At 37.1% G+C, this 22,324-nt stretch overlaps 1 protein-coding gene across 2 annotated transcripts in view; it reads left to right on the top strand.

Annotated features, from left to right (window-relative positions):
- Window positions 1-22,324, top strand: part of LOC110288180 (vomeronasal type-2 receptor 116-like) — a 37,289-nt gene that overhangs the window by 4,689 nt on the left and 10,276 nt on the right. Inside the window, exons 2-5 of one of the 2 annotated variants that reach the window (XM_021154602.2) lie at window positions 4,613-4,904; window positions 5,243-6,049; window positions 13,155-13,382; window positions 14,429-14,552. In XM_021154602.2, coding sequence (XP_021010261.1) covers window positions 4,613-4,904; window positions 5,243-6,049; window positions 13,155-13,382; window positions 14,429-14,552 — 1,451 coding nt within the window. Of the gene's footprint in view, window positions 1-4,612; window positions 4,905-5,242; window positions 6,050-13,154; window positions 13,383-14,428; window positions 14,553-22,324 lie in introns of those variants that run through there. The other variant, XM_085841835.1, reaches the window with a different exon arrangement.

The following is a 22,324-nucleotide window of genomic DNA, read 5'->3' as shown; positions in this document are numbered from 1 at the left end:
TTTTATATGTATGCATTTAAATCTATACTGTCTACTGACAAAACTATATTTTTTCTTGTTTCTTACAATTCTGACAAAACTCTGCTCCATTAGACATACTTTTTAATTTTATTTTTGCCTCAAAAAGCATTTAATTTTTTACAAGTTTCACACAAAATATTTTGAATGTTGATCATATTCTCCCATAACACTCCATCTTCTCATCTCTTGTTTTTTTACCTTTATCCTCTTACCAAAGTAATGTGTTTCTTTTACTTTTTCCAGTCAAGTACAGTTTGTGTTCTATAAGTACTATTGTCAGTGGAACCTTCCTTTGTGTATGGTTAACTTCCCAAGGGTCAAAACAGTGAAGATCATTGACTATCTCTCACCCAGTAACTATGAAATCTCAATAGTATCTTTGCTCAGGGTGACTTTTAAGGCCTATATTCCCCATGGCGATATTTTGTCTTGTTTGGGCACACATGGTCTTCTATGTGCTTTCATAATAATGCTGGGTTCAAATGTGCAACTCTTGTGAACTAAAAACATTGTTCCCTTGAGTTTATCCACAGCCCTTTGTCTTTAAAATCTTCCCACTTCTTTTCTGCCATGATTGCTCAGGATTGTTGGGAAGGGTATGATATCTAACCCACATTTATGTATTAGCACTACATAGTCTATTTTTCTATCTGTACCATGATCTGTCAGTGTTTTATGTATTATTTGTCATTTACTATAAAAAAGAATCTATGAGGAGGACTTATGTTTGCACTAATCCGTGGGTACATCAATAAGTCATTACTGGTTGACTTTGTACTTTAGCACAATAAGGGTATTAAGTTATCCCTGTGGATCTATCACTTACCTTATCACAGAGTCTTGCCATTTTCATAGTGAAATGCATGTTTTCTATTTTATAGAGTGAATCTTATATTACATCAGACAAATATTGGATCCATATGTAACATGTGTGCCTACTTTAGTATGAGATGACATGTCAGATAAACCCAGTCATTGCCATTTCCTTCATGGTTTACAGGTTGATGAGAATGATGATTCTTTTATTTTACTGGGTAGTATGCATAGTATCTTACAGCACTATGAAACCTAGCCAGGAGAAATATGGTAGATTATTTACTGCATGATTACTCCATATTCTGTGGTCAAGTATGTAGTGCCCTCAACAATGGAGTCTTTCCATCAAGTCCAACAGGATTCAAATTGTGTCTTCCTGATATATATTCTAGATAAATAGTACGAAAGATGTATGATATTTGACTTTCTTAATGTGATTCAGAATTGTTATTCTAATTGTATGGAACTTCACTGGGATGTACAGATTTATGGTATGGTTAATTTTGGTTTCTCGTGGTTTTGATTTAAGATTTTTTATTATTATTTAATCCTTTTTTATAGTCCAGTCTTCATTCCCTTCTGGTCTGTCCCCTGACCACACCCTATCTAATAGCTCCTCCCCCTTGTCTTCAAGAGAATGTCCCAACCCCACCCCCACTCCTACCCCACCAGACCTCCACACTCCTTGGCGCCTCACATCTCTCAAGGGTTAGATGCACATTCTCTCACTGAAGACAAACCAGACAGTCCACTGCTGTGTATGTGATGAAGGTCTCATACCAGCAGGTTTATGCTGCCTGATTAGTGGATGAGTATTTGAGACATCTCTGGGTGTAGGGGTAGTCCAGTTCTATTGATACTGCTGGTCTTCCTATGAATCGCCCATTTCCTCAGCCTCCTCCATAATACACTTTTACTTAAAATATTTTCATAGCTACTATTTGCACTCCTATTTAATCTTTGTAGTCTCTCCTGCTCTTTTTTTTTATCTTATCTATTATGTATTTATCCATGTCTGTCAAAAAGGAAATGCATTATTCTCACATATTTCCAACAGCTTACTATGAGGACATATACTTTAGGAACCTGAGTCAATTTTTAGATATTTTATCTTTAAAAAATGATTGCTGCTTGGATCTTTATTTTAAAATATATTTTATTACGTATTTCCTCAATTACATTTCCAATGCTATCCCAAAAGTCCCCCATACCCTCCCCCCTCTCCCGCATTTCCCTACCCACCCATTCCCTTTTTTTTTTTTTTTTTTTTTTTTTGGCCATGGCATTCTCCTGTACTGGGGCATATAAAGTTTGTGTGTCTAATGGGCCTCTCTTTCCAGTGATGGCCAACTAGGCCATCTTTTGATACTTATGCAGCTAGAGTCAAGAGTTCCAGGGTATTGGTTAGTTCATAATGTTGTTCCACCTATAGGGTTGTAGATCCCTTTAGCTCCTTGGGTACTTTCTCTAGCTCCTCCATTGGGAGCCCTGTGATCCATCCACTAGCTGACTGTGAGCATCCACTTCTGTGTTTGCTAGGCCCCGCATAGTCTCACAAGAGACAGTTATATCAGGGTTCTTTCAGCAAAATCTTGCTAGTGTATGCAATGGTGTCAGCGTTTGGAAGCTGATTATGGGATGGATCCCTGGGTATGGCAGTCTCTAGATGGTCCATCCTTTCGTCACAGCTCCAATCTTTGTTTCTGTAACTCCTTCCATGGATGTTTTGTTTCCAATTCTAAGAAGGGGTACAGTGACCCCACTTTGGTCTTCATTCTTCTTGAGTTTCATGTGTTTAGCAGATTGTATTATATATCTTGGGTAGAGTACTACTCAGCTATTAAAAAGAATGAATTTATGAAATTCCTAGGCAAATGGATGGACCTGGAGGGCATCATCCTGAGTGAGGTAACACAATCACAAAGGAACTCACACAATATGTACTCACTGATAAGTGGATATTAGCTCTCCTGCTCTTTATGAGTTCTGTAATTGACATTTTATCCTAATACATACAAGTGTGTCCTTATATATTTGTTTTAAATTATGATATACACAATGTCTCTTGTTTTATATTTTGTCATGTTACTAGAAAAATCCACTTGGTTTAAAACAAACACACCTGAGCACATACAATTTGTAAATTTCAGCAGCTTCTGAGAAAAGGGGTATATAGGAGGGAGAAACAAAGACAATATTCTTTGACCTGTCATACATGTCAGATACATAAATGGAAAAAAGTAATTTTAGAAAAGGAGTAGTGAAGTACAAAGTATAAGAGATGTATACATTCATTGAATTAAGAAAAAAGGACAAAAATTAGAAAATGTGACTAAAATAACAGAATTCTGCAGAAAACTACTCTAAAGATGCCCTGTTTATTTTCTTTTCAAGTATATCTAGTGGAGGACTATTCTCCTTCCCTATATACATAAAAAACATAATGCTGCTTTTCTATAGAAACCCTGAAAATGTCATATGAAATATTTTATATCCAACTGGAGAACAATTTACTAAATATAACCTTAAGGAAACTGCTTTGGGAATAGCATACTTTGACACTAAAATGCAATGAGTGCTCTTTCTTTGTGTGTGTGTGTGTGTGTGTGTGTGTGTGTGTGTGTGTGTGTGTGTGTCTTTGGCATCATTAAAGGTCTTATTTTTCTATTATGAGATTATTATTAGACAAATCAACAGTTGCCTAACAAGGTAAATTGCTCTAGGTTCAAGTTGAGGACCTGAGTTCAGATCTCCCAAAAATCATGAGAATACTCTTGCAATCTAACAATTATATATAGGGTAGAATAGGCAGAAGTGACTCACTGAAAGTTTGATGATTAGAGTGCCAGGTTGATATTCTGAAAATAATAAAGGAACTGTGAAGTCAGTTGACATGGTACTCTCTTTTCTCTGCAGCACTGGGGAAGGAGAGGTAAAAAGTCTTAATGATTTTGAGGTCAAATTTCATTACAGAGTGTGTTCGAGGTCAGCCAAGGGTACATGGTCAGACTCTGTCTTAATCAATCAAATAAGTTAGTCAGTGAGACAATAATTAAACATATGATTAAGAGACTCCATGTGAAATCATGTGGACAGCCATGACTGACCCTTCTCTGCCTTCATGAAATTGATGAACCTATACCTGCACAAAATCTCACATCTACATATGTGACACTTATGACTCATAAATACACACAATATGAAATAAATTTGGGTGTTGTTTAACATAAATTAATGCCATCAATTGAAAGGCAGAGAAACGAATATTTTCATTAGTCCAATATCAGCCAGTTCTACATAGTATGTTCCAGACCACCCTATCAAAATTCATAGAAAGGACACCTGGGGCAATATATTATTTGAATTAATTCTGTGCTCATTTTTAAAGTGGTTATTGTAACAGAAAAGAGGGTGATTGGATCGAGGTATATTTTCCTTTCAATATTGTAGAGACGGAGAGGCCAAGATATAAACAAGCTTTCTGATGTTTTTGAAAACCTAATTCTTTATTCATTGAGAATTTTTTTCCATATATGAAAGGTAATAAAGCAATATGATAATAAATTAAAATTCCAAAGAGCATAATTAATGTGTTTAGAATATTATTAATCTCTTCTGCTTAAAATGCCTGTTTTAATTCCAGTCATTCACGAGAAGATATTATAATAATGATTTCATAGAAACATCGCCATTTACAATATAAAACCACTGCACTAAATAGAAAAGTTGAATGGTCTAAGGCTTCCTCCTGTGTAATTTTGTGAAATCTGTGCAGGTATAAGTTTAAGAACTACAAGTTTGTTCTGGCCCTGGTGTTTGCCATTGAGGAGATCAACAGAAACCCTCATCTTCTACCCAATACTACTATTGGATATGATATCTATAATATTCCATATACTGAAAAGAATATTCTTTATCATGCCTTCATTTGGCACACAGGGAAAATTAATTTCTTTCCAAATTGTGACTGTGGACACAAAAGAAAGTCACCTGCTATACTCACAGGACCATCATGGTCAACATCTGCCCACATTGGAACATTTCTACAACTCTACAAAATACCTCAGGTAAGGAATGGGACGTGGGACCTAGGAGACAGGTATCATTTGTTAACATCATAGGTGTCCAGAAATTTAAAATATGGGCACTACAGTTAATCACCTACCAAAGAAAAGTATGAAGATACTTTATAATAGATCTATACTTATATTACTTAATGTAGATTGAAAGGTGAGGTGTGTAAAAACCAGCTAAATTATTGAAACTGGAGACAAGTTAGCAATTTTGGTAAAAAAAAAAATGTAATTGTTTAACATGACAAGTCCATCTTCTTCTTGACTGTTTCCATCTGTTGATTTCAGACTGGGAATTTGTCTGATGCCAATGTATTTTGATATCTCTTCAGCTAACTTTTGGACCTTTTGATTCTATCCTGAGTGAACGAGGTCAGTTTAATTCTCTTTATCAGATGGCCCCCAAGGACACATCTCTGTCACTTGCCATAGTGTTTTTGATGCTTCATTTCAGATGGTACTGGGTTGGTCTGATCCTCCCAGATGATCACAGAGGGATTCAGATTCTATCAGACTTGAGAGAAAATATGGAGAGTCATGGGATATGCATAGCCTTTTTGAAAATGATCTCTGGCACATGGAATGCATTTTCCAATGCATTATGGAAAAATATGGAGACGATTGAGGAATCATCAGCCAATGTCATAGTTATTTATGGAGACATTATTTCTGTACAAGGTTTAATGCGACATATTGCACAACTGTTAGTGACATGGAAAGTCTGGGTCTTGAGCTCTTCATGGGATGTTGATACCCACTCTGATTATTTTATGGTAGAGTCATTTCATGGGAGTCTTATTTTTTCACACCACCATGAAGAGATGGTTGAGTTTATGAATTTTGTCCAAACAGTTAATCCCTACAAATATCCAGAGGACAATTATCTTCCTAAGTTTTGGTTTTTGTTTTTCAAGTGCTCATTTTCCAAATTTGATTGTCAACTTTTGGAGAACTGCCAACCCAATGCTTCTTTGGATTTACTTCCCAGACACCTTTTTGACCTAGCCATGAGTGAGGAAGGCTACAATATATACAATGCTGTGTATGCTGTGGCCTATAGTCTCCATGAGATGAATCTTCAACAAATACAGACCCAACCATATGCCAATGGAGAAGAAATGGTATTCTCCCCCTGGCAGGTAAATAGTAAAAGTTTGTTTTAGTCAATCTATCATATTTATTTAGTTCTCTTCTTCCATTGGGGTACTGTGTATGATGCCCTATGCTAAAACTACATTTTCAGAGAGCTCTAATTGTATTGTAAAAGGAAAAAAATGGTCTAGAGACATTTACCAGTTCGCATGACCAGATAGAGTTTGCCAAATATTTCTAAGTTTAACCTGATCTATCTCTAATGTTTGGGTGTGCTTAGGGGCAGGTACCCAAGAAGAACCCTGGAGTCATGCCCTCATTTAGAAATTTCTAGGTTTGTGCTTACCTGTGCTACTCATGATCTCCAGGACATAAGGAAGAATTCCAAATAGGGCCAAATGAAATTATTTCCTTAAAAAGGGAGAAGGAAGTGTAAGTTTCTGACTTTCCTAATTATCTCGACTTAATTTTCTCTGGAAAAGACACACAATGAATCATAATATAGAAAGTTCCCAAGAATGCAAGAGTCAGAGACCAAAACCAAAAGGGAAACTGAATGACAGTGATCCAAGGATTTGGCTTACCTTTGCTGAAACTGTAACAAACAGCTGTCCTGGCTTCATGACTTTTACCATTTCCAATAGATATGTCTGTTTCTTTTTTTTTTTTTTTTTTTTTTTTTTTTTTTTTTTTTTTTTTTTTTTTTTTTTGCTTTTCGAGACAGGGTTTCTCTGTGTAGCCTTGGCTGTCCTGCAGCTCACTTTGTAGACCAGGCTGGCCTCGAACTCAGAAATCCGCCTGCCTCTGCCTCCCCAGTGCTGGGATTAAAGGCGTGCGCCACCACGCCCGGCGATATGTCTGTTTCAAATGACATTATTCTAGTACTTTAAAATACCTTTTACTATCTCATATGTTTTTCTTTTTTATGTCATACTGTATTTCTCCTTCAATTTTATATTATATGAAACATATGCAAGATGATATAGAAATGCTTAATGTCTAAACATTTTTTCCAAAGCATGAATCAAAGTGTCACCATCTGTGTTTTGCTCTTTCATCAGAAAAAAAAAAAAAAAAACAAGACAAAACAAAACAAAGATGAGACACTTGTCCAAGACTATTACATTTTTATTCAACTGTAATTTATTGTCACTCTTTAAATTCAAACAAGTCAGCTGCTTCTTAATGCCATGTTTGCTTTCTTGTGCAGTATGATTCCTTGTCTGAAATCACTCACACCATCCAAATAAAGCAACTTTCTGCATTTTAATGTATCCTATAATTGCCCATTTCTTTATCACCTCTGAAATACCTCGGTTTTGTTTTTTGAATGTTATTGTACTTTATTAAAATGTGTAAGAATAAAATCATGTCAATTCTTATGACAGAAAAGGTTAAAACGTTGAATGAATAAAGATGTATGCATTTGCTTGAGCTTCTGTAATCCACTAGATTAGAGTGGCTTAAATAGAAGCAATGCATAATCATCTAATTTGGGGGCTAGAATCTGAATCAAGGTACCACAGAACATGGTTCCTTAAAAGAGGTTAGGAGACATTCTCTTCTAGGTGTTTCTCCTTGTTTCTGGAAAACTCATTCATTGTGGCAATATATTCTCATGATGGTCTCATTTTGTATGCATATATATATATATATATATATATATATATATATATATCCATTCAGCATTTTAAAAAATATTTCCATGATGTTTTAGAAAATGATTTTAATATTTTTAACTGTTAATATTCAAAAAAACAGAATAATTATTTTAAGATAATATTTCGTTGTTATGTGTTCTTTTCATTTCTGAGTTTTTTATTGTGGATACTGTCTCTATGCTCTCTAGTTAGTCTGGCTAAGGGTTTATCTATCTTGTTAATTTACTCAAAGAACCAGCTCCTGGTTTTGTTGATTCTTTGTATAGATCACTTTGTTTCTATTTGGTTGATTTCAGCCCTGAGTTTTATTATTTTTCTCCATCTATCCTCGTGTGTATTTACTTCCTTTTTTCTAGAGCTTTCAGGTGTCCTATCAAGCTGCTAGTATAAGATCTCTTCAGTTTCTTTATGAAGGCACTTAGAGGTATGAGTTTTCTTCTTACCACTGATTTCATTCTGTCCCATAAGTTTTGGTATGATGTGTCTTCACTCATTATATTCCAAAAAGTCTTTAATTTCTTTTTTTAATTCTTACCTAACCAAATTATCATTAAGAAGAGCATTGTTCATTTTCTGAACAATGTGCTAATGTGTTGTTTTTGTTGGTGTTTAAAAGAAGCCTTAATCTGTGATGATCTGATAGAATGCATGTGCTTATTTGTGTCTTCTTGTATCTGTTGAGGCCTGTTTTGTGACCAACTATATGTTCAATTTTGTAGAAGGTGCCATGAGGTGATGAGAAGAAGGTGTATTATTTTGCTTTACGATGAAATGTTCTATAAATATCTGTTAGATCCATTTGCTTCATATTTTCTGTTAGATTCACAGTGTCTCTGTTTAGTTTCTGTAACCATGATCTGCCCATTGTTGAGAGTGAGGTTATGAAGCCTCCCACTATAATTGTGCAGGGTGTTTTGTGTGCTTTGTGCTTTAGTACAGCTTCTTTTATGAATTTGGGTGCCCTTGCATTTGGAGAATAGATATTCAGAATTGAGAGTTCATCTTGGTAGATTTTTCCTTTGTCCTGTATGAAGTGCCCTTCCTTATGTTTTTTGATAACTTTTGGTTGAAAGTTGATTTTATTCAGTATTATAATGGATACTCCTGCTTGTTTCTTGGGAAAATTTGCTTGGAAAATTGTTTTCTAACCTTTTACTCGCTGGTAATGTCTATCTTTGTAACTGAGGTGTATTTCCTGTAAGCAGCAGAATGCTGGGTCCTATTTTTGGATCCAGTCTGTTAGTGTATGTCCTTTGGGGGAAATTGAGTACATTGATGTTAAGTGATATTAAGAAAAAGTGGTTGTCACATCTCATCTCATTATTTTTGTTGTTAGAATTATGTTTGTGTGGCTATCTTGTCTTGGGTTTGCTGAAAGATTACTTTCTTTCTTTTTCTAATGTGTAGTTTTCCTCCTTGTGTTGGAGTTTCCCATCTATTATCCTGTGCAGGGCTGGATTTATGGGAAAATATTTTTTAAATTTTGTTTTGTAATAGACTATTTTGGTTTCTAATTCTATGATAATTGAGAGTTGCTGGGTATAGTAGCCTGGGCTGCCATTTGTCCCTTAGTGTCTTTATGATATCTGCCCAGGATCTTCTAGCTTACATAGTCTCTGGTGAGAAGTCTAATGTAATTCTTTTTTTTTTTTACATTTAGTTTTATTTGAAATTCATTTTTTACACTCCATATTCCATTCTCTGTCCCTCCTTATCCACCCTCTAACTGCTGCACATTCCATACCTCCTATTGACCCCACCTCTTCTCCATGTGGATGCTCCCATCCCCCACCCCACATGATCTCTAAAATTTAATTTTATTTGTAATTCATTTTACACTCCATATTCTGTTCCCCACCCCTCCTCATCCACACTCTGACTGCTGCACATTCCACACCTCCTAACCACCCCACCTCTTCTCCATGTGGATGTTCCCATCCCCCATCCCACCTGATCTCTAAACTCCCTGAGGCCTCCAGTCTCTTGAGGTTTAGATGCATCATCTCTGAATGAACAAAGACCTGGAAGTCCTCTACTGTATGTGTGTTGGGAGCCTCATATCAGCTGCTGTATTCTGTTTATCCAGATGGTGAAAGGCAAGTGCAAGACCATACGAAACAGAAACCAAAACACGTGGGCATCACCAGAACTCTGTTCTCCTATCACAGCAAGCCCTTAATACACCAACACACCCGAAAATCAGGAATCTGTCCTAAAATCCTATCTCATGAAGATAATAGAGTCCTTGAAGGATATCAATAACTCACTGAAAGAAATACAGGTAAACACATGCAAACAGGTGAAGGAATTGAATAAAGTGAACCAAGACCCAAAAGTGGAAGTAGGAACAATAAAGAAAGCACAAATGGAGGCAAAAAAAAAAAAAAAACCTAGGAAACAGGTCGGAAATTACAGATGTTAAGTATTTCCAAAAGAATACAAGAGATAGAAGAGAGAATCTCACGTGTAGAAGATACAGTAGAAGAGATTAACACAACTATCGAAGAAAATTTGAAACATAAAAAACCCCTAACCCAAAGCATCCAGGAAATTCAGGACACAATGAAAAGACCAAACCTAAGAATGATTGGCATAGAGGAAAACAAATATTTCCAGCTCAAAGGACCTAAAAATATCTTCAACAAAATCATAGAAGAAAACTTCCCCAACCTAAAAAAATGATAGACATAAAGGTACAAGAAGCCTATAGAACACCAAATAAATTGGACCAGAAAACAAAATCTTCTCATCTCATAATTATCAAAACAAAACATGCACAGAGTAAAGAAAGAATATTAAAAGCTGCAAGGGAAAAAGCCCAGGTAACATACAAAGGTAGACCTATCAGAATTACACCAGGCTTATCAACAGAGGCTATGAAAGCCAGAAGATCCTGGTCAGAGGTCATGCAGACTCTGAGAACACAAATGCCATCTCAGGCTACTATACCCTGCAAAACTCTCAATCAACATAAATGGAGAAAACAAAATATTCAAGGACAAAACCAAATTCAGACAGTATCTATCTACCAACCCAGCCTTACAGAGGATCCTGGAAGGAAGAAATCCAACACAAGGAAGATACCTGCAACAAAAAAGGACAAAATATTAAGCATATCACAACGAAGTCAAAAGCAGAGAGCCACAAGCACATAAAGCCACCTACAAAAACAACGATGTTAGGAACCAACAGTCATCTCTCTTTAATATCTCTCAATATTAATGGACTCAATTCACCTATAAAAAGGCATAAGCTAACAGACTGGATATGCAAAAAAGATCCAGCATTTTTCTGCATACAAGAAACACACCTCAGCCGGGTGTGGTGGCTCACGCCTTTAATCCCAGCACTTGGAGGCAGAGGCAGGTGAATTTCTGAGTTCGAGGCCAGCCTGGTCTACAGAGTGAGTTCCAGGATAGCCAGGGCTACACAGAGAAACCCTGTCTCGGAACCCCCCCCCCCAAAAAAAAAAATAGAAGAAGAAACACACCTCAACAACAAAGTAAACACATGAAAAAAGGTCTTCCAAGCAAATTGTCCAAGGAAACAATCAGGAGTTGCCATCCTAATATCCAATAAAATAGACTTTCAACCAAAAGATATCAAGTGTGATGAGGACGGACATTTCATATTTTTCAAGGGGAAAATTCACCAAGAGAAAGTCTCAGTTCTGAACATCTATGTCCCAAATGGAAGAGCACCCTCATTCATACAAGAAAATTTACTGAAATGCAAAACTCACATTGAACCCCACACAATAATAATGAGAGATTTTAACACCCCACTCTCATCATTGGACAGGTCATTGAAACAGAAACTAAATAGAGACACAGTGAAACTAAGTGAACCAAGTGGATTTAACAGTTATCTACAGAACATTTCACCTTAAAAGAAAAGAATATACCTTTTTCTCAGCACCTGATGGTATAATTCTTATAGGTCTGTCTTTATATATTACTTGACCTTTTTTTCCTTACTGCTTTTAATATTCTTTCTTTGTTATGTACATTTGGTGTTTTAACTAGTATATAACAGGAAGAATTTCTTTCTTCTCCAGTCTATTTGGAGTTCTGTAGGCTTCTTGCATGTTCATGGCATCTCTTTCTTTAGGTTAAGAAGGTTTTCGTTTATAATTTTGTTGAAGATATTAACTGGACCTTTTAGTTGGTAATCTTCATTCTCTTCTATACCTATTGCCTGTAGATTTCATTTTCATTGTGTCCTGGACTTCCTGGAAGATTTGGGTTAGGAGCTTTGTGCATTTTGCATTTTCTTTGACTTTTGTGCCAATATTTTCTATGATACCTTCTGCACCAGAGATTTCCTCTTCTGTCTCTTGTATTCTTATTAGTGATGTTTGCATTTATGACTTCTAATCTCTTTCCTAGGTTTTCTAACTCGAGGGATGTCTCCCATTGTAATTTTTTTTATATTTCCATTTTTAGATCTTGGATGGTTTTGTTCCTTTCCTTTACCCGTTTTATTGGGTTTTCCTATAACTCTTTAGGGGATGTTTGTATTTCCTCTTTAGGGCTTCTAGCTGTTTACCTGTGTTCTCCTGTATTTCTTTAAAGGAGTTTTTTATGTTCTTCTTAAAGTCCTCTATCATCATCATGAGAAATGATTTTAGATCTGAATCTTGCTTTTCTTGTGTGATGGTGTAACAAAGACTTACAATGGTGGGAGAATTGGGTTCTGATGATGCCAAGTAACCTTTGTTTCTGTTGCTTATGTTCTGTTGCTGGCCTCCAGCCATCTGATTATCTCTAGTACTACCTGCCTTACTATATCTAATCAGAGCCTGTTCTTCCTGTGATCCTGGTTGTCTCAGAACTTCTTAGAGTTCATTTGTCTCAGTGATACTGAAATTCTGGGATCCTGTGATCCTGAGAGTTTGATGTGCCAGAGCTCCTGGGAATCAGGCTATATCTGTGAACCTGAGATCCTGGTGTGACCAAGCTCTTGAGATTCTGGTGTGACCAAGCTCCTGAAATCCCAGGACTCTCTGATCCTCTGGTCCTGGGAGGGTTAGAGCACATGGGAATGGATTTTCATTTGGGTATTGTGGGACTGGCTGTAGTTTTAGCACCCAAGGTCTGCTCAGGGCCCCTCTGATCCTTTGATTCTGGGCATGTTAGTATGCCTTGGAATGTAGCTTTCTTGGAACATTCTGGGACTGGCTGCAGAGTTTGTACCCAAAGTCTGTGCAAGGCTCCATCCCAGACCAGATGGAACCTGTGCCACTGGTCTGGTGGAGTTACTAAGTGCCTGGGTCCTGCTGGTCCCAGTTACTTCTGGTGTTGCAGCAGATCTTGTGTCCTCCTTACCTCTGACCCTGTGATCCTAGGCATATTAGAATGCCTGAGAGAGGATATTCCTCTGGGTGTTGTGAGACTACCATTGGAGTTCTTGCCCAAGGTTTGCTCAGGGCACAGGCACAAAACGGAAAACCTCATACATTTCTCAACATGTGTTTTTACATTTCTTTTAGCTTCACCCTTTCCTAAAGAACATGATAATGAAAAGTCATGTGAGAGGACAAACATTAATTCAAGGGGGAAGAAACTTAGATTCAATGTATGACATTCTTAATTTTTGGAATTTTCCAAGTGGTCTTGGATTAAAGGTGAAAGTAGGAACCTATTCTCTAAGTGCTCCACAGGGTCTACAGTTCTCTTTATGTGAACAGATGATACAGTGGCCTACAGGGTTTACAAAGGTGAGTTGTGACTTCTCTCACTGCTCTGACCTTTCATAAAGTCTAAGGTAATTCTCAGGATGTCATGACCATTAAACTCTCACTCATTACCAATAAACATGGAACTACCAATAAGGATCTTAAGTTAAAAACATACAACAGACTATTACTCACTCCTTGACTCTGATCAATGGATATGTTTATTTTTAACTTTATTAGTGCCCATACATTTCTTAAACATAGAGTGTCTATTAGTTACTACCTGAAACCACTGATAGGTTCATTTTATCATCTAGATGAAAAATATTACAACAAGGTGAGGTGACAATTTACTTTCTCAACATCTGTAAAGGAATAATGGTATGACAAATGTGTGTGTGTGCGCACGCGCGCGTGTGTGTGTGTGTAATGCTTGACTTGCTACTTCATGTAAATCATCAACAAAATCAAAGGAGAAGACAGGTTGATTTGGCTGACTCTGTGAGCACTCATTATATTGTGGGAAAAGGGTGTTTTAAAAGCCAGAGGAGGTGATGACAACATGTTCATAGTTCAGAAATACAGTGAAGTTAGAGAACAAAAATGTGGTTGACCATCCTATTACCTTTTCATTCTCTGATTGACAGTAGCTTGTAAAATTCTGACCCTCCAGTTTTACTGGTTTCTCTTATCTCAGGTAGGTGTATGTATAAAACTGTTCATGGAGATGCATATTTCCTCCCATGATGAATCCAAGACCTGTAAATTTGTCAGTCAAAATTAACAACCACTTTCAATATAAGTTTCCCCTAGTAGCCAGTACGCTTAGAGATAAGTTAAATCTGAATGCATATCATGACTTTCTAGAACACTACATTAAAAATCTGTATGTTTGAACAACATCTGGAATTGGTTCAAGACTTAAACATATGTGTCATGTAGCCCAAAACATGGTAAAATTAGTAATATCTTTGATTGTAAGTGTAAGCATTTGAAAATTAACTGCTTAATTATACTCAGAAATTCTCTGTTTACTCAAAATTTTCAAAGAAGTCCAGGCATTTGCTAATAGCTTTCATTTCTCTTAGATTCCTCAGTCTGTGTGCAGTGAGTTCTGTAGGCCTGGATTCAGGAAAGCTGCCCAGGAAGGCAAGGCTGTCTGCTGCTTTCATTGTATTCCCTGTGCAGACAATGAGATTTCCAACGATACAGGTAAATACAGGCTTACAGAGAAGTTTCCAGCTTTTCCACAGGAGTGTGCTATACCTAAGCAAATGGGAAAAGACTGTAGATAAGTAAGAGGTTATCTCTTATCCTATTATTAGAAATTTAAGCATTGATCACACACTCTAGATATTGAAATCATACTTGACTTACATTGCTGACCATATTTTTCCCTGAATACTCACCTTTCCCACCAATTAATGCATTTCATCAAAGACACAGTGTTTTTAGCACATTTTTTTTATATTTTCAAACAATATTCACTCACATGTAGTATTCTTTTAAAACTTGAGTTCCTCACCTTCTCTATTTATCATTATTTTCAGGACACGTATGTTGTTGTTGTTGCTGTTGTTGTTGTTGTTGTTGTTTTGCACAGTAGGTGACTAAGTAATTAGGTTTGATTTCTTCAGTACATATATTTAATCTGTCAATGCTAAGTTTCTTTTGTTTTACATATTTCATGTTATACATTCATTTAAAATGTTTGTCTTCTTTTTACTGAATATATTCTTTTCTCACACAATATAATCTGAATATATTTCCTCTCTCTTCATTTCTTCTAGATTCCTTTCTACCACCTCTCTTATCCATATATTCTCCTTATCAGTCTCTCATTAGAACTGAACATGTTTCTATGACATAACAACAAAATAGAATAAAATAAGGCATAATAATATTTTAAAAACTTTGAAGCTATATAGGAAGAGGAAGTAGAAAAATAAAAGTTCCAAAATAAAATAAGAGCGCTCAAGAATCAGAGACTCACTTGCTTAGGAGTCCCAAAAAGCACTAAACTGAAAGCTCTGGTATATATGCAGAGAACCTAGTACAGACCTGTGTAGGCCATGTGATTCTTGCTGCAGTCTCTGTGTGTTCATGTAAGAATTGCATATTTGTTATAGAAAGCATTGTCCTGGTGTCCTCTGTCCTGTCTGGCTCCACTACTCCTTCTGCTTAATCTTCTATGAAGTGTTCTAAACTTTGAGAGGAAGGGATCGATGGAAAGACCTCCCCCACCACCACCTCTCTCTCTCTGTCTGGATATGTGTCTTTGTATTTACTCCTTTCTGATGGAGGAATAAAAATGATGCCTATCTGATGATGGCTGAATAATATATTGATCTATGTGCATGGCAGAATATATTTAGGTGTCATATTTTGATATAGGTAGTATTGGCTTTTACCTAAGGTTTTTGATCTATCTATTCGCTGGTTCCTGGTTTGCTCAAATAGTGTCAGGAATGGGTCCCCTCTCATGGAGTTATTTCAGACATTGGTTGATTACTCCCTCAAAGTTTTTAAATTTTATTTACATTTTAATTCTTAACCCCTAACAGGTTTCCCATCTCCCTGAAACCCGCTATCCCATCCCCCTGCTTCTATGACGGTGTAATGTTCCTCCACCCCACCCACTCAGCCACTCTCACTTCCCTGCTCTCAATTCCCCTACATTGGGGCATCAATCGAGAATTCATAGGACCAAGGACTTCTCCACCCACTGATGCCTGAGAAGGCTGTCCTCTGCTACATATATAGCTGGAGCCATGGGTTGCTTCATATGTACTCCTTAGTTGGTGACTGAGTCCCTGAGAGCTCGGGGGGGAGGGGGGAGGGTCGGGTCTAGTTCCTTGATATTATTGTTCTTCCTAAGGGTTGCAAACTCCTTCATGTCCTTCAAGTTTTTTCTCTATCTCCTCCATTGGGGACCCTGCATTCAGTGTAATGATTGGCTGCAAGCATTCCCCCTCTGTATTTATCAGGCTCTGGTACAAAATTTTTAATCTAAGTTTAATCCTGCCCACAAACTATGCTAGAAATATATGCTAGAATATATAGAATATTGACAGTATAAACCTTGAGGGAGAGCCTGGAGCATCTCCTACCTCCTACATGCTCATTCTGTTTTCATCCCCCCTTGGCTCAGTCCACCTGAAAATTCTATCCACACATGGAGATCTATGGAACTCTCTAGTCTATTACTCTATGACTAACCACTATAGCATGTATCTTTACTATAATCTATTTAACAGCTAATAAAAAGAAATAAGCAAATACATACAATATTTATCTTTCTAGAATGTTGTATATTACTCACAATAATCTTTTCTATTTCTATATATTTGTCTGCAAATTTCATGACATTATTTTTTGTTTTGTTTTGTTATTTTTATTTTTTTATTTAATCCCCATCCACCCTCCAACTCTGCCACATCCCATCCCTCCTCCCCACCACTTGCCTCCATGTAGATGTCCCCACTCCCCACCCCACCTCACCTCTAAACTTCCTGAGGCCTCCAGTCTCTTGAGGGTTTGGTGCATCATTTCTGGATGATCACGGATCTGGAAATCCTTTACTGTATGTGTGTTGGGGACACATATAGGCTGATGTATGCTATACGTTTGGTGGTCCAGTGTTTGGGAGATCTCAGGGGTCCAGATTAATTGAGACTGCTGGTCCTTCTATAGGGTCACCCTTCTCCTCAGCTTCTATCAGCCATCCCTAATTCAACAACAGGGGTCAGCTGCTTCTGTCCATTGGTTGGGTGCAAATATCTGCATATGACTCTTTCAGCTGCTTGTTGGGTATTTCAAGGGGCAGTCATGTTAGGTCACTTTTGGTAAGCACTCCATTGTCTCAGTAATAGTGTCAGGCCTGGGACATCACCCTGAGCTGTTTCTTACTTTGTGCCTGTCAATGGAACTTATTTTCCTCAGGATTCTCTCCATCTCAATCCCTGTAATTCTTTCTGACAGGAAGAATTATGTGTTAGAATTGTGACTGTGGGATGGGAACCCCATCCCTCAATTAATTTCTTCTCATCTTACTGGAGTTGGACTCTATAAGTTCCCTTTCCCTAATGTCAGGCATTTCATCTAAGGTCCCTCCCTTTGAGTCCTGAGTGTCTCGCATCTACCAGGTCTCTGGTACATTCTTGAGGGTTCCCAAACTTTCTATTCCCAAAGGATGCCTGTATATATCCTTTCTGCTGTCCCTTAGTGCCTCAGTCCTTTTCCCTCACCCAATACCAAATCAGGTTCCCCTATTCCCCCACTACCTACCCACCCCCTCCACGTTCCCTTCTAGATCCCCCCCTCCCTTCCCACTTGTGATTTCTTTCTTCTCTCTCCCAAGTGGAATTGAAGTGTCCTCACTTGGGCACTTCAGCTTGTTGACCTTTTTCTGTTGACTGTGTCTTGGGTATTCTGTACTTTTATTTTGGCTAATATTTTCTGAATTCATTATTCTGTTGAGGAAGATCTAGGTTGTTTACAGTGTCTGGTATTTGGAATTAGAGCAGCAATAAAAATGGTTAATCAAATGTGCTGATGATAGGGTGATGCATACTTTGGGTATATTCCCAAGAGCAGTTAAGCTGGATCTTGAGGTAGACTGATTTCCATCTCTCTACAGAAATGTCATACTGAATTCCATAGTGAATTTACAAGTTTGTTTTCCAACCAACACTGGAAGAGTGTTCTCCTTGCTCCACATCCATGCCAGCATGAGCTGCCAATTGTAATGGTGTTCTTACACATTGTGACACATGTAAGATGGAATGTCAAAATAGTTTTATTTATAGGATATATACTTGTGAGTTTCCATTCGTAAATTCCTTTCAATTCCTCCCCAGTTTCCAAATACACATCCATACTGTTTCTATTTCTCATTAGAATACAAAAAGACATCTCATTTATAATAATAATAATAATAATACAAAATACTATAAAAATCAACAAACCAGAATACAGTGAAACAAACTAACTAAATAAATAAATAAATACCCAAAGAAAATTTGAAAGGATCACATGAAAACATTCACACACACATACACAAACACAAACACAATTTTCCACTTGGACATCCTATAAAAACAAAATCACAAACTGTAACTTATATTCAAAGACCCATAAGTTTAAAAAAAAGTGCCAAGACAAAGCAATGTGAGACAGTAAAAACTTCCAGTATCCTAATGAATTAATTTTTTATTGGCCATCAGCTTCTGGGGCTGACCCTTTAAAGTTTAATTGATTACATTGTTGGAACCTATTTTAAAATAAAATTTTCATTGCCAGAAGTTATTATTTTGAAATAGTTTTGTGGTAGTAATGGGGCATGTGTATCGTTGCCATTACTGTATGAAGACCTTGTCTGGCTTAGACATATATCACATATTTGCATGCTGCCAGTCTATCTGTGATTTCATACCTTATAAATCCTGTAGTGCAGAGAAGGCATTCTTTCATTGGTGTCCTGCCTCATCACTATTTCTTACAATCTTTTTGAATAATTTTCTGTTCTTTTCCCTAAGCACTGAAGCCAGGTATCTTTATAGAAATCCCTATTTTATGTTCTATTATATTTAGTGTGTCAGGTTTTATGTTGAGTTCTATGATCCATTTGGACTTAAGTTATATGCAGGGTGATAAGTATGTCTTTGTTTGCATTCTTCTACATCCAGACATCCATTTAGACCAGCACCATCTGTTGAAGATGCTTCCTTTTATCCATTGCATAGTTTTGTCTTCTCTGTCTAATATCAAGTGTGCATTGGTATGAAGGTTTATTTTTGAGTGTTTGATTCTATTCCACTGCTCATGTGAATGTTTTTATGCCAACATCATGCAGGTTTTATTACTATTTCTCTGTAGTAGAAATTGAAACCAGAGATGGTAATACTTCTAGAAGTTCTTTTCTTGTACAGGGTTGATTTACATAACCTGGATCTATTTTATTTTTCACATGAAGTTGAAACTGGTCTTTCAAGGTCTGTAAAAATTGTTTAGGATTTTTGGTGGGAATTACATTGAATCTACAGACAGCTTTTAGTAATATGTCTGTATTTACTATGTTAATCCTCTTGATTCGCAAGCAGGGGAGATATTTCCATCTTCTGATATCTTCCTTAATTTATTTCTTCATCAGAGACTTAAAATTCTTGTCATACTGGTCTTTCACTTGCTTGTCAATAGTTACAGCAACATATTTTACATTTTTTGTGGCTACTGTAAAGGGTGTAGTTTCCATAATATTTTCTTAGCCTAGGTACTGTTGAAAGAAGTGCTACTGAATTTTTTGAGTTTATTTTGTCTAACCACTTTTGTAAAGGTGTTTTTCTGCTGTAGAATTTCTCTGGTAGAATTTTTGTGTCACATATGTCTTTTATCATATCATCTGTGAATAGTCATACTTCAACTTCTACCATTCCAATTTGAATCCCCTTGATCTCTTTTAGTTTTCTTATTGCTCTAGCCAAAACGTATGTACTTTATTGAATAGATATGTAGAGAGTGTGCAGCCCTGTCTTGTATCTGATTTTATTATGGAATATTTTATTATGAATTTATTATGGTATTGTATCTGATTTTATTATGGATTTTTTTAAAGTTTCTCTCCATTAACTTAATCTTGGCTACTGGCTTGCTGTATATTATATTTATTATGTTTAGGGACCCACCTTGTATACTGGATTTCTCCCATACTTGTAATGTGAAGAGGTGTTTGATTTTGCCTTAGATATGTTCAGCATCTTGTGAGATAATCAAGTGACTTTTTCTTTCAGTTTGTTTATGATAGAGTACCTTGACAGATTATTGTATATTAAACATTTCCTGCATCTCTGCTATGATTCCTATTTGATGATTATAGATAATGTTTTTGAAGCTGTCTTGTATTCAGTTTCTGAATATTGTAATAAGTATTTTTTTCATCAATGTACATTAGAGTAATTAGTCTGAATTCCCCTTTGAGTCTTTGTGTGTTTTAGGTTTGGGGGTGACTGTGGCCTAATAGAATTAGTGTGGCAATGGTCCTTCTGGTTTTATTTAATGGAATAATTTGAGTATTTGTATTAGCTCTTGTGTTCCTAATACTTTAGGATTACTATAATGAAGATATGGTGGATCTGACAAATCCTATTCTGTATCTAATTAGATGATCGTTTTTTCTTTCAGTTAATTTGTATGATGTGTTGAATTTGCTTAGTTTTGTATGTTACTGTCTTCGTTAGGTTTTTACTGCTGTGAACAGACACCAAGACCAAGGCAAGTCATAAAAAGAAGAGCATTTAATTGGGGCTGGCATACAGGCTGAGAGGTTCAGTCCATTATCATCAAGGTGAGAGCATGGAAGTATCCATGCAGGCATGGCATAGGCAGAGCTGAGAGTTCTATGTCTTGATCCAAAGGCTTCTAGTGGAAGACTGACTTCCAGGCATCTAGGGCGAGAGTATTGAGCCCACACCCACAGTGACACACCTACTTCAACCAGGTCACACTTATTCCAACAAGGCCACACCTCCAAATGGTGCCACTCCCTGGTGCAAGAATATACAAACCATCACATTCCACTCCCTGGCCCCCATAGATTTATTCAAACACATGAGTTTATGGGGGACCATACTTAAGCATAGCATAATGCAAAATGAATTTAGTCCAACTTTTAAAGTCCTCATAGTCTATAGCAGTCTCAACAATGTTAAAAGTCCAAAGTTCAAGGCCTCTTATGAGAGTCATCCAATCACTTAACTGTAATCCCCAAAGAAAGACAGGAAAGCAGCTGGGTAAATTCCAAACTCGACATCTCCATGGCTTATGTCAAAGCGGTCTTCAAATCTCCACTTCTTTTTCCTCTTTGTTGACTGCAACAAACTGCTTTCTCCTTGGCTGGTTCCAACTGCCTATTAGCAGCTTTCTTCAGCATGTATCCCATGACTCTAACATCTTTCACATCTTTGACTCTCCAATGTTACAGCTTCTTGTTTCAGTATCTGGGATTCCACTTGATCTTTTGGGCTCCTCCTAAGGGCTGGCATCACTTCTCCAGCTCTGCCCTCTGTAGCAATCTAAGCTCAAGTTGATCCACTCCACTATGGCTGCTGTACTTGGTGATCATTCCATGGTACTGACATCTCCAATACACTAGTGTGTTCCACTCCAACTAGACTTTACCAATAGCCTCTCATAGGCTCTCTTCATTGTGCCAAGCCTCAAATCCTTTGCATGACCCCTTCAGTCCTGGGCCATCAACTACAGCTGAGGCTACACCTTCTCCAATGGCCTTCCATGACCTCTCACAGTGCCAAGCCTCAGCTGTTCTTCATGATACCTTCATGCCTTCAAAACCAGTACCACCTGGGTGACTCTTACACATTACCAAATCCAGCTGAAACACGAGGTACAACCTTGACTATCTCGGGAACACAGCTTCTTTGTGCTCCTAGAAAACAATTCCTAGAAAATTTCAACTGGTCTCTTCTTAATCATTGCTAATTTCTTAGCTCCAGCTAACAAGCATTAACTATCCCAGTAGTTCCTTCCATTCTTAACTCTAGAGCCAGAACCACATGGCTGAAGCTGCTGAGTTCTGCTGCTTGCAGGAACTAGAACATATACCCCTTGTACTATTACGTTATCACCGGCTTTATGTTTTCCAAATCCTTCACTGCCTAAGCTTGGTTATCCTGGTTTTTGCTCTTTAGATTGACCTTGAACACACAGATCAGCATGCCTATCTCCTGGGATTAAAGGTGTGTACCCCCATACATGGATCTAAATTTAACTGGGTAGGATCTTGCTCCAAAGTCCCACTCCCTTAATCTGTTATCTCCTAAAACACAGGATTTTGCTCCATTTCACTTCCTGGTATGCCTTTAATACTCGAACCATGTATTTTATAATTTTCCTTTCTAAGCTTGCTATGCTTGTTCAAACTTCTCTTCATAAGACTTAACCAGAGAACAAAGTCTCTGATGGGCTTT

This window comes from Mus caroli, unplaced genomic scaffold (assembly GCF_978045245.1).
Source record: "Mus caroli unplaced genomic scaffold, Mus_caroli_1 scaffold_8, whole genome shotgun sequence".
Taxonomy (NCBI): Eukaryota; Metazoa; Chordata; class Mammalia; order Rodentia; family Muridae; genus Mus; species Mus caroli.
The sequence above is the reverse complement of the archived record's forward strand: the minus strand, read 5'-3'. Positions and strand labels throughout refer to the sequence as shown.